The 13,772-nt window shown below is 45.7% G+C and overlaps 1 protein-coding gene across 1 annotated transcript; it reads left to right on the top strand.

Moving 5' to 3' along the window:
* Positions 1-4,517: 4,517 nt before the first annotated feature.
* LOC128725970 (ubiquitin carboxyl-terminal hydrolase 7) lies at positions 4,518-7,859 on the top strand. Its single transcript, XM_053819745.1, has one exon. It carries the CDS (start codon positions 4,518-4,520, stop codon positions 7,842-7,844), a length of 3,327 nt encoding a protein of 1,108 aa, XP_053675720.1. The 3' UTR covers positions 7,845-7,859.
* The last annotated feature ends 5,913 nt before the right edge of the window (positions 7,860-13,772 follow it).

The following is a 13,772-nucleotide window of genomic DNA, read 5'->3' as shown; positions in this document are numbered from 1 at the left end:
CGTAACCGAAGAGTACGTCTTGTGATTAGATGATCTTTCCCCCATAAACGTTTTGTGCATTCGAAGGCGATGGTTAAGCAATAAGTGCGGTGCTTGCTTTCGCGTGTTGCTCAATATGAGGAGTCCGTGGCAAGTGTTTAGTGATTTCTTCTTGTGAGATCGTGATCAATTAGTAGGCGATCGTCAAACAGTTCCTTTCAACAAATAATTGAATTTACTTCCCACTGTTAGCCGATCGTGGTACATTCAACAAATGAAAGGGTAGATTTAACAAAAAGCGCTTCGGCGTTAACGTGATAGAGAAATAATGTAACAAAAAGGCGTGAATTGAAAATATGAAGCATGTCGAAAAAATGTTTGAAATTTGGGCTAGGGATGATCCATGATGGACTGTTAGTGTGAGAAGGGTTACTATGCGCATGTAATGCTTATGATTAATGGAAAATTAATCTTCCACGATTGATCTGCCAACCGTGACAAGTGTGAGTCAAAAAGTATCGTTCAGAGAATTCCTTAAATCGTTTCAGTTGCAATATTAACCGAGTCAGCCCGGGATAAGGCTATCTGCGGCTGTTGGGAGGAAATGCCTTTCAGCTCAAAAAAAATTATCCAAATCTAAATACGTTCTTAAATCTAAGCCGTTCTTAAATAAATAACAATAACAGTTGCAATATTATTTTTTTGCAGAGTTATGTATGCTTTCTTATGTTATTATGCATATTTTTTCGTAATATCTCTTCGTTTTCTTGACGTTACTGTGATATATGTTTGAATATTTTTCTTCAATTCCAAAATGAATTTACCATATTACTTCAAAAGCGATGCGCCAGCACCCTGTTATATGCAAACAGATGGTCCACAATGTGGTGCATAGAGAATGGCCTAGAAATGGGGCCGGCGGTACCATACGGTTGACTGGCAATAAAACGACATTCAGAATTCATCATTTCATAATGCAATCCTCATGTTCTTGCTTGGCAGAACGAAGGCTTGGTGCCCTAAATATGAATTGTATGCTCACGTGCAACCCCTGTACTGCTGCTGCAACGTTCATCAACTCCGTAAACTTGTATCAAATTTAAAAAAGACATACGAAAACTAGTAGCTTTGTTTCAGGAAGAGAACGATATTTTCTCGCTCATGTTGGTGTGGAGGGCACACGCAGCATAATTGGCCTGGCTTGTCTGCTGGAAGGTCTCACAATGCGTTTTCCCGTCTTCCGATCCAGGCGCCAGCGTTAATTCGCGGCTTGTGAAAGGTCATGGCACACACGTGCGGTGTCGTGCAAGGCAGGTGGTATGCACTCTTTTTCTCTGTCCAGATTTCGACTGCAGCTAGTGTCGCTGTCCTTGCCGTCGTTGCCTGGCGTGAACAAATTATAAACCACTACATAGACTTTGCACGATCTTGCCAAGCTCCTCAGGCCATCAAATGTGACTGTTGGTGGGCATGGGTACGATCACGATCGAAAATCACACGGCAAAGCTGCGCTTTAAGGGTGTTAACATGAAAACTCGGCCCGCTTCCCGTAAAACGATGACCATATAGAGGCATATGCGGTTAAGTCCCCCAAGACGCTTCCTTTCACAGGGACGCAGGTGATTCGAGGTCACTGTAGAGCGGCAAGATGAAGGGAAATTAATTTCATATCCCAGTCAGCTATTCGTAGAGTAAGAGTAGGAAATATGCCAACCCACGTGCATATTCTTCATTGATGTAATGAACTGCATAATACGATACGATTGTGATTCTGATTCATTGTTTATAGATGAGCGCCTTATTTTTTACCTATTTTTGCTCTTTGCTGAACCGGGAGTCTGGCTTTTTGCTTAATTTTTGCTCAATCTGAACAAGATCGACTGAAGCGAAGGGTACTTTTAAATTGCACTTAGTGCTGATCAAGGAAGTTAAAAAATATTTCTTGGGGAATTATGTTTAAAGGCTTTTTAAAAATAATAATGATGTGCATAAAACGTGATAAAATTTACAAATAAATCCTGTTATACAACGGCACATATTCCTATCGTTGAAATTCATCTAACTTCTTATCAACCGATATCATTTCAAACGAATTGGGCTGTTGGTGATAGGTGATGACAAATAATGCTACGTTTTCGCACATTCTATGTTTTTGTTACCATCGGATGTGGAAGAGGTTGCGCAATGTTTTATTGTGATTATACGACCACAAAAATTTGGAATAAATAATTATAGACCCCATGAGTGACAACAATTGTTCTTTTGGGTACTATATTACGTTATTATATGTAGGCAGGAGTTGATTTCTATATAATTTTATTGTTATTTGGCTGGTAGAAACCCTCCAATGTCCCACCTTGTGTACTGTCGATTCACTGCTGTCAGTTTGCCAGATGTCAAATGGAAGAGAATGGTGTAAGCGTCGTTGGCAGAGATAATTTTGTCCTCGATTTAGGTCGGCAAATTTAGATTTAAAGTACATGTGTTTGCTGTTTTAAGTGAATGTGGAAGCATATAATCGGTACGGTGCAACGCGTGAGCTAACATTCAGTGCGTATTTACGAGTTTGTTCACACCATCGATTTGCCTTTCGATACACACTTTTTTCTAGACGGAACCCTACAACAGCGTCACACTGCAGAATCGTTGACGTTTAGCTATTACGCCTGCTCATTTTCTTGGTCATTCTACTTTTTCTACCGTGTCCGCGGATGCATTCCCAGTGTTTTTCTTCCATTACCACTGGCTCGCGGTGTGCAAAACGTGAGTTGCTAAAACAGTAGTGAATCATTATTGGTAAATATTGGCAAAAACCGATCGAGCGACACTGCGGAAGTGGCGAAAAAAAGGATCCTTCCAAGGATCGGTGGAAGATCAGAAGCAACTGCAACAGCAACAACCCCCTCGAAAGTGGATTGGACGCAGGGTCGGCTTTCGCTGGGGTAAGACACATAAAACTGCACCCAACGAGCCGGATCGGTCGGAAGCGCCAGCAGCAGTCGTAGCCGCAACAGAACCGCCAGCACTAGCAGCGGTAGCCGGCCAAGAGGAAGAAGAAGACCGGCTGGTTGTATCGGCCGGAATCGTCACACCGTCGCAAAGAGCTGATCCGCAGCAGAAGGCAACCAGTGACAATTCCCTTCTTGGTTCGCTCGAAGCATCTGAGCGACGCAAGGCAAACAACATCATTCCTACCGGTGAAACTGGTGGTGGTGTTGTTGAGGGACGCGGCGTCGGCATCGAAGAAGAGCAGAGCGAAGACCGTCGACGTGGAGGAGGAGGCGGAGGCGTAGGCTTCCATCTGCTGACCCGCTTTCTCACTGTTCTCGGTGGAAAACGTGCGCACCGAACGGTCGCAAAAACGGGGAAGGAATTTCTTCCGACAGAGGGCTTAAAGTACGTATCCAAGCTAGCTCAGCTGACGAAAACAAAGAACCACCCTTCCTTCCCCGGCCTAGATTCGAGAGTGGACATCTCTTCTCTCTTCGAAGCTCGGTACCGCATTCCCTTCACGATGATGACACCTTGTCCTTAGTCCTTGGTTCACGCACAGCACACCGAGATCGGAACGGAGTGCTAATGGTCACATTAGCATACGTTGCATTCTCGCGGTTCTTTAAGGTTTCGGATGATCTGATGTGTCTGTTATGATGGCAAACAATGCGCTTGCTGCACATATGCTGTATGTTAGAGTGTAATCGACGGTCAATACGTTAATTAAAAGCACATTTTTAATGCATCATCGATAGACCTCAAAGTAAAAGTTGCCATGAGGTTGAAGTTTAATTAGATTAATCGCTTTCTTAATTGAACACGACAAATAGCGTGTTCCGTAGTGGTGTTAACAATATTGGTGACGAAGATCGACCTGTGAATGGATAATTGGTTTAACGCAAGCGTTCTATCTATTACAATGCTTAGTGGTGAGAAATTGAGCACCGTTTTCATGATTAAACAATTACGAATGTATAAATGTGACGAAGTTGTAGAGCTTTTGGCAGGTAGTATTGGATTGTCTGTCCCTCTTCATTAACGACAAATGATTCTTTGTACCTAAAAAACAATCGTTTCTATTGTGGATGAAGTAGAGCATTGCATTTTGCAGTAATCAGTGACCTCCCATTTATAACAGCAGTCAAATCATTGCGAAGGACCACGTTGGGAACCGAATTCCACCTTCCTTATTCCTTACGCTTCCAACCGACAGAATGTTCATCCGATTGTTCTGAAAGTTTGTTTTTATTTTTTTCTTTCTCTTTCCTTTTCTATCACGTTCTAACGTCTATCGCGGTGCTCTCAAAATCTCCGTTACTTTTTTTGATTAATTTCAATGTCCTGCTATCTTAACTTGCGCCTTACATACTATTCCTTACAACATCATCGCCAATTGTTGAACCACTGCTGTACCATCTGCGGTGGTATCCCACCTTTATTGCCATTCCCGATACCATCCTGCCTTGTGAACCTACCAACGGGACATGACGTCACCGGACCCGGAACCGAAACCGAAACGATGTAAAACCTCTCATTCTAGCGCTATGGACTACGAAAAAACGGTCGAAGCGATGGATACGCAGGATGACAATGAAATCGATTCGCCCAACATTCAGAACCTCACTAACGCAGTGGCTCCTCCAACAGCTGCTGCCAACGGTGGTGGTGGAAACGCTGAGGGCGGCGGGGAAGCGATGGCGCTGGACGATCAGGATTACATGAACGACGAGGTGCGATCAGAGGCGACGTTCAGCTTTCAGATCACCAAGTTCAGCAGGCTCAACGAATCGGTACTCTCACCGCCGTATTACGTGCGCAACCTGCCTTGGAAAATTCTGGCTATGCCACGCTCGAACGATAACGCCGTCTCAGCCGGCAAAGGACTCGGCTTCTTCCTGCAGTGCAACGGTGAGAGCTCGAGCAACAACTGGAACTGTTCAGCATCGGCAGAGCTGCGACTGTTGAAGGTTAACCCCCATGCGGAACCGTTCATAAGGCGAATTCGGCACACGTTTTGCATGCAAGAGAACGATTGGGGCTTCTCATCGTTCATGAATTGGCAGGAGATTATTGACCCGGCAAACGGGTTTATAGAAAACGACACAATCACTCTCGAGGTGTTCGTAAATGCTGAACCACCGCGAGGCATCTTTTGGGACTCGAAAAAGCACACCGGTTACGTCGGTCTGAAAAACCAGGGTGCCACGTGCTACATGAATTCGCTCCTTCAAACGCTCTATTTTACGAACCAACTGCGGAAAGCGGTATACAAGATGCCCACCGAAGCAGACGATGACTGTAAGTCGGTGGCCCTCGCGCTGCAACGCGTGTTCCACGATTTGCAGACGCAGAACAAACCGGTCGGCACAAAGAAGCTGACGAAAAGCTTTGGCTGGGATGCGCTCGATTCGTTTATGCAGCACGACGTGCAGGAGTTTCTGCGCGTGCTCCTCGATAAGCTAGAGAATAAAATGAAGGGCACCAGCCTGGAAGGCACGATCCCGAAGCTATTCGAGGGCAAAATGATATCGTATATCAAATGCCAGAACGTGGATTATACGAGCCGTCGCACGGAGACGTTCTACGACATTCAGCTTAACATTAAGGGCAAGAAAAACATCCAAGAGTCGTTTAAGGATTACATCGCGACCGAAATTCTGGACGATGACAACAAGTACGACGCTGGCGAGCACGGATTGCAGAAGGCAGAAAAGGGCATCGTTTTCAGCAAATTCCCACCGGTGCTTCATCTGCATCTAATGCGCTTCCAGTACGATCCGATTTCTGACAATTCGGTTAAGTTCAACGATCGTTTCGAGTTCGACGAGAAGATCTACCTGGATCAGTTCCTTGAGTCGAAAGAAGAAACACCAGCCACGTACATTCTGCACGCGGTTCTGGTGCACTCCGGCGACAACCACGGGGGACACTACGTGGTGTACATCAATCCCAAGAACGACGCCAAGTGGTGCAAGTTCGACGACGACGTAGTGTGTCGCTGCACTGGCAACGAAGCGATTGAGCAAAATTATGGTGGACACGATAACGAGCTGAATCTGCGGCACAGTAGCAACGCCTACATGCTGGTGTACGTACGCGAATCCGTCGTCCATCAGGTGCTGGAGGAGGTGAAGGAAAGCGACATCCCGGAGGAGTTATTGGAACGGCTGAACGAGCAACGGCGTATCCAGCAGGTTCGCCGTACGGAACGCACCGAAGCGTCTAATTTCGTGAACCTCAACATCCTGCTAGCGGATTACATGGAGGTGCACCAAAAGTCGGACTTATTTGATGCGACAACCGCCGCGTACCGCTCACTGAAGGTGCGCAAAACGATGGACCTTGCGACCGTGGTTGTGCAAGTTGGGCGGGCGTTCAAAGTCGAACCGGGTCAGTACCGGCTGTGGGAGGTTAAGAAACCCTCCAACCAGAAACCCCACAAGTTCGAATACATCGATCCGACGTCGACGGAGACGTGCAGCAAGTACGCCTTGCCAGAGACAAAGCACTCGTGCACGATCTTCCTGGAGTTACCGCTGCCGGGCCGGAACGAACTCGAGCCTCCCAAGATCACGTTCGAGGATACGCTACTGTTTTTCAAATTCTACGACCCCGTGGAAAAACGTTTGAACTACTGTGGCCACGGGCTCTACAAGCCGTCGACCACAGTGGCTGAGCTAGTGAGGGAATTGAACAAACGCGCCTATTTCGAATCGGATACCGAATTACAGCTATACGAGGTGGTGGACATCAATAAGGCTCTGAAAATTACCGACCAGTTCCAGACGTTGCAGACGGTCCTGTCACTGTTAGGTCACGGTACGATTATCGTGTTCGAGAAAATGCACCCTCCGCAGGAGAACCTCGAGTTTCCTACCTGTGAGGCGTACTTCAAGGATCTATTCTGCCGCATCGAAGTCGTCTTTCTCGACACCCTCATCCCGAACGATACCGGCTTTACGCTCGATCTCTCGTCTGAGTCAACGTACGATCAGATCGCGAAAGCGGTAGGCCGTCGCATCAACGTAAACCCGTACGAGATACAGTTTTTCAAGAGTAAAAATTACAGTGACCTGCCAGGGCAGCCGTTGTCGCACAGCTTCGGCGGTTCGCTGCGGGATGTGCTGCAGTATAGCAAGACCAAGACGATACGTAAACTGTTCTATCAAAAACTCTCGATCAATATCAATGAGCTAGAGAACAAGAAGCAGTTCCGTTGTCTCTACCTAATGCCGAACCTGAAGGAGGAGAAGGAGCTAATTCTGTACCCAAACAAGAACGGCACCGTGCGCGACCTGCTCGAGGAGGCGCGGAAGGTGATCGAGTTCGCGGAGGCTAGCACGAAGCAGTTACGGATTTCGGAGCTTTCGAAAAATCGGCTATCACCCGGACCGGCTGATGACACACCGCTCGACCAGCTGCACGACTACACGGAGAACCCGTTCGTGCAAAAGTCGAGCATTGGTAGTCAAATTATGTACCGCATCGAGGAGGTTGCCGAGGACGAAGTGACACTCGGTGAGAACGAGATGCTTGTGCCCGTGCTACACTTCACCAAGGACATTTCGAGCGTTTTCGGCATCCCGTTCTTCATTCGCACCGTGCAAGACGAAACGTTTGCCTCTCTCAAGGAACGCATGAAAAAGAAGCTGGCGGTTTCGGATAAAGAGTGGGAAAAGTACCGGCTAGCGATCATCACCGAGCACATCGACTACATCGACGACGAAATGATACTGATAAAGCTCGAAACGTTCCGCGGCGACCCGAGCGATCCGCACTCGCGCACCTACCTCGGGTTGGAGCACATCAACAAAAACACCAAACGTAGCAGGTTTAACTACATGGAGAAGGCGATCAAGATTTACAATTAAAAGTAGCATGAATTGTGCCCTTTAGTCGCTGCCACTACCACCACCTCCGCTAACTGTCATATCACCTGAAGTTAGCTGATCGGAGTGTGATCCTGTTACAAATTGTTACTCGATTCGATCGCATATGTGTCGGCTCAGCAGCAATGGAAAATACTGTCGAGAAGTAAGCTAGCTTCAGCTGCATCCCGAGAGAGAATAGTCCATTTGAGAAATTATCTTTGGACTGTGGCATCTCTAAATTTCGCTTCGGCGTGCCGAAATTGAATTGTACATGTGGTGATGTCCTTCAAGTGCATGGCGGCGTCCTACACCCTCACGCAGTAGAGCCTCAATCGCTCCTGTGGTAATCCAGTGGAAACCTGTGCAGCAGTGCTTTAACATTGTAGTATGTTGTGTGTTGCGGAATGATATCCAATTCAGAAAGTAAGAAATTGTTCAGCGGCTAGTTATAACTAGTGATTATATAATTTTCAAATTGGATGAATTCTTCGTGAATGTTTTATGCCACAGTTTGTCTCTCAGTGTATTACGGTAACATGGTTATATTTTCTATTTCGTATATACATTTAATATAATATTATCCAAATTTATGACGTCTTTTTGTTCAGTTCTAGTTTTCTAAACAACTAGCACAGTACACGCGATTCTACAAAATCGCATCTGCTGCAGTGATTAAAGCAGTTGTGCTTGGCCGACAATTACTTTCCCCATTTCCGGTCCTTTGGAGTTAATCGGTATTTCTAGAGATTTCATCTCTAGTTTGCAACTGAAGTTCCATGAGTCATTTGCACATACGAAAGGTAGTCGAACTTTGGTATGACAACATATTTTCCTCTATACGCAAAGTGAAGTTAGCGTTATCGCAGACGAGACAAGGTATAAGCATATATGCGACGGTGAATAGGTCTCTCAAATCGACGCGATATGATGAACACATGGCTGATGATACATTGTAGCGAAAAGTAACGCAAACACAGTTTGATAAAGTAGTTGTGTCGAACAAGTGCCCACGATGATGATAGATGGAAAAAATGGATCGGGTGCAAGGATAATGGAAATGAAGATTAAGACAACTCATACAAGCACTATATATAAAAAGTGTGACAAAACTGCTGCTGTTGGCATTCGATAACGCGATATAACAATACTGATGAAACGAACGAAAATTGGAAGCTATTGTACAGAATAATACACGGCCAACCGATGCAAAACAACAACAAAAAATTATATTAGGTCCAACGGATGCGGCTAGAGAAAGAGAGATAGAGAGAAAGAAAGAGAAGTGGACTCGGAAATGTTGGAAATTTCTAGTACCGGAACAATCCAATCCTGTTGTGATGCAAAGAATGTCAAAGCTTAAAAGTGTCGATTATAAGTTGAACGTTTTTTTTAATGAGACGCTAAAAGCTGGCTTTCGTCGATTAGCATCCAGAGTGAGGGACCTCAACGAAAATGAGTAATTTGTGTTGATGAAAAGCGCGCGATAGATTTACTCAACGACTGGGAGGAGAAGAAACATAGCGTTATCTGTGCGTTGGTCATCAATCTAGATGAAACCGAGGCTAATTGTGTATCATTTAAATTAACATTGCTGCGTGTGGTTTCTGGCCAAATCCGCGATACAAGGAGCTTTTAAAGGCATTTGGGAGCGCCAGCAAAGCATCCTTAAATCATACCCCGCTCCTGAAGCTAATAAAAACCCGGGTTGATCAGCTAGACTGGTGGACATCTGTATCACCGGAGCTGATATAGCTTCGTGATCGATTTGCCTTATTGTGCAATGCTCGTAAAAACTATGCAAGGCATTCAAATGTAGGCAGGAGCGCTTTTTAATTTCATAAACGTTCACATGTAGGTGTTCTTTTGGGGACAATGTATGCTTTCCCGGCGTAGGTTGAGTGCCAGTGGTGTTTCTATTTTTTTAATTATTCGGCATTCTAATTGTCACTCATTTTTCACGTAAACCAACTAGCCAATCTTGCACGACCTTTGCGTGTCAATCGCGTTTTCAATCACCCATGAGCGATCGTATTCCTCGGATGATTGTAAAAATGGCGAACGAATCGTTGCAATGAGATTTGAAATAGTAATCCCCTCCGCTCTCGTTGTTTCGCTGTGTTACATTGAGTTTCTTTGTACGGCCACGGACTGTCGTGCAGATGAGGTCAGAGCAAAACGACACGAACTGATGAACGCCGACGCTAAGAGATTAAAGAAGATAAGCGAAAACAAAATGCAGGTACATAAATTGAGTCGTATAACAATGCAAGCTGGCAAACAGACAAAAAAAAAACATAATAAAAATAGTTAAAAAAACAAATGCCCTATGTTTATTCGACTGCTAAGTCTATCTTTTAGGTTGTGTGTTGTAAATTGTTTGCATTGTATTGTAACAATTTGTTTTCTTTTTATTTTCATTCCATGTAGTATCTTTCCGTTAGAATATTCCGAAATTATGGAGCTTTCTTTCAAGTTTCTCAATGTTTGCACCATTCGGTTTTCAATAGTGATGTTTTTGAAATTCTATGTAATATACGTTAAGTTGACATTATCTTTAGCTAGGTTCCAAATTGTACGAATGAAAATAAAATTGCATTGCATGCTAACGCAAACGAAGAATGTTCGCACCATCTGGTATGTATTGTTTTCCTCAGTATTGTTCCGTCACACCTAATGAGGTGCGATTCTTAATTCTTAGCCACGTTCTTCCTCCTACGCGGAGGAAGGAAGGCTCCAATTTTGGAAAGATGAGCATAAAATATCGTTTCGGCAACGTAACGCATTCAAGCACATGCGCGTGTCACAACCACTGGTAGTTAGTAACGGCCGGATATGGGTTAGCCGGCTTCCTGTTGGCGAATCGATTTATCTAATCGTTTACTCTTTTTTATATTGGATAAGCGATGAAGTCGGTATATCCATCATCATCACCATGAAACCTCCCCCCCATACGTACAGAGGGTGGCTTTCTGCGCCAGAAGGAAAAGGTCATCCGATGAATTTGGAGGGTGTGGCATATGGCGCGATAACGGTCGATGGCGGCGTGCCGGGTCATTAAAAGGTGCTCGGTTGTGTTCAGACAACTCCCATGCTTTTGGAGCAAAAGAAGGCTCAACCACGACGTTGATGTTCACAGGCAGGAAAGTTTTCTGATGGAATGAAAGCGTAGTAAATCAACCACACTAATTTCTAAACAAAATAAAACCACCCTATTCAACGAGAGAGAGAGAGAGAAGTGCTCTTTTCAAACAGAGCAGATTCTAGTTGACCGCGCGACATGACACGCGGGCTCGAACATCCGCGTAAGCGCGCGAACATCGCGATCCCAACGTGGTGTGTCGCGGTGTCCGGCAGTCAGTCGGTCGCCATTGTTCGGTTTCGTTGTCAGGGTGATCGGACGCTCTCTGCTCTGATGCCTGCTTTGACGGGGGTAACAAGCAATTCGAGCGTGTTCGAGTTGGATCTAGTGTTCCAAAATCTCCGTAATCGTACCCCGGCTATACGTTTTCTGATATTAAACTTGGTTTCATGTGCCGCTCTTGGTGACAGGATTGGTGATTGTTGTACTATTTTCGTGACAGATGACGGTGCGGTCGGTGGCACTACGAGTCCGTTTGCCGCGAACAGGTTCACGGACCGTTTTATGGTTCCCGCTTTGTGTCAGCAGTGGTTGAAAATAATCGTCGCGCCGGCGACGGCCGGAAGTGTATCGATGACACAGTGCACACGAAAACCCCAATCGCCCTTTCAACGAGAAGGTCGATCTTGCTCTTATGGTGGCGTTTTCGTAACGAAACGCCGTGGTTCATCAGTCGAACCTAGCCACGTGGAAGCGTAAACCCCGACACGCCGACGATCCGGGATGAGCGCACAAGTGAAACACGGTTTGAAACCGGCACAAAAAAATGACGACCAGTTCACCCTTCCTTACCCGAGGAGTGAGAAGTTGAGATGCGTTTGTGTGAGATTACGACTTAATTTATTTTACTCCACCCCGTTTCCGAGGGTGACTGATTGGGGGTGCACGTTAGGGATGGCCGGTTATTTTTTGTGATACACATTTTTTCGCCGCTGCTCGTATGCCACCTTCATTCATCGTTCCGTCGTGTTGTTGATTGTTGATTGGGTGTTGTGAGCGCGACACACGCACATTGTGGGTTGCGTGTTCAGTGGCTTGCGCGCGCGACCCGCTCGTTTTCGCATCTCGCGGGTCGGTTCCTTCGTCGGATGTGTTATGTGTGTGTGTGGTTTATTTTTAGTGAAAACCTCAAAAAGCGATCGGGTGTGGAGAGGAAGCGACAGGACGATGGAGGAAGTTGATGGATCTTGGCTTCTTCGTTCCATTCGGTTCGTTTGGTCGCATTTTGGACACCGTCGAATCGAACGCGGCCGGAATTTCCAAGCAAAAGAAGGAAGCCTCTGATAATGGGTTTGCGTCGTTTGTATCTGTGTGGTTTTTCGACGGAAAAGTTGATAAACAAACTCGCGGCTGATAGCAGGTGCTCGCATAGAACCGGTGTTTGACAAACGGGTTGTGTTGGAAGGTGTGCATTAGGCAGCAGAAATACCTTAGGCTTGGAACAAACAACGAAAGGACCGATAATGTCCCATTCGTGCATCGCTATGTTGTCTTGGTTGCGTATTCTTTCTCCTAACACATCAGCAACAATTTTATTCCAGTTCGTCACAGCTCCCTGATAGTGATATTTCCAGCTTATTCGCAGCATTTAGCAGGATTAGTCCGGAGCTTTCTTCTTATCAAACTTTCGCTTTAATTAATCTCGTCACGTTTTTGCCTTGAGCTCATCGTTAGAATGCGTTTTTATTACGTTTCTGTTTATGTTTGTCTACATTTGATAAGCACCAGCTGCGTCGTAGCTGGAGAGTTTTAACTTGCTGTATGGTGACTAGCCATATTTGGTGTTATTTTTACATTTTTTCAATGACAATTTCTTGCACAAATGATAACGGCCATCTTCTGCTTATCATTCTTAGAAGGAAGCTATAGATAATATAAAAATGTGGAATATAATACGCATCCATAATCAATGACCTACATTTTTCCATCCTCAGGTTATGATGTAGTTTTAAGGTGCTATATTCGTGTATAATTTTGTACACCCTGACATGTTTTTCAAGGATGTTGCATTCGCTTTAATAGCGCTCTATTAAACGTAGTCGTAAAGAGAGTCACCCTGACGTTTTCCCTACAACCGTTCGTCACGCATCGAGAGCAGCATCTTGTGTGTTTCATGGTTTATTAAAACGATTGAAAATAAAACGTCCGCACAATCATCGCCACCGGTCACGGGCCGTCTTAGCTCCTGATTCGCGCTGCGCACAAAACACCCTGTGAGTTGGCTATTTGCATTCGCAACTGCATGTTGCAGCGAATGGGGTTGAGATTTTCGTACACCCCGGCGCTACTTTTTCCCTTTACGAAAGGCAATAAAACGGTCGTTCTTGGACCGTTCGTTCGTCGCCCGTCCGTCAATCTCAGCTCAGACGATGGACCTCGAAACGCAACCCCCAGCTCGCGAATATGGAGGGACCGCCTTCCGTGGCCAGTGCAACGACAAACCACACGTGTGTGTGTGTGCATTTGTGGTTCGCGCGCGCGTGGATGGCATTTTATTTTAAATTTCAAATTGTGACAGAAACCACCGCGCGGCGCTGGTGGGTATATTTCTTTTTCTTTCCTCCACCGTCGGCGGAAAACCTCCTCGTTCCACCTCGTTCTATCCTCCCACCTCTCTGAGTGACCCTTTGCGGAGATCTACGCCCGCGAACCGGCCCCGACAGCCAGACAGGAAAACCTACACGCTTTCGGGGACACTGTCCGGTTGCAAGTTTCGTCTGTTTTGGCCATGGTTCGAAGTTTTCACCCGGCCAACTCTAGTGCGCCCTCTAGACACTCCGCTTGAGCCG

This window comes from Anopheles nili, chromosome 3, assembly GCF_943737925.1.
Source record: "Anopheles nili chromosome 3, idAnoNiliSN_F5_01, whole genome shotgun sequence".
NCBI lineage: Eukaryota > Metazoa > Arthropoda > Insecta > Diptera > Culicidae > Anopheles > Anopheles nili.
Note: the sequence above shows the minus strand (reverse complement) of the source record. Positions and strands in the feature narration are given on the sequence as shown.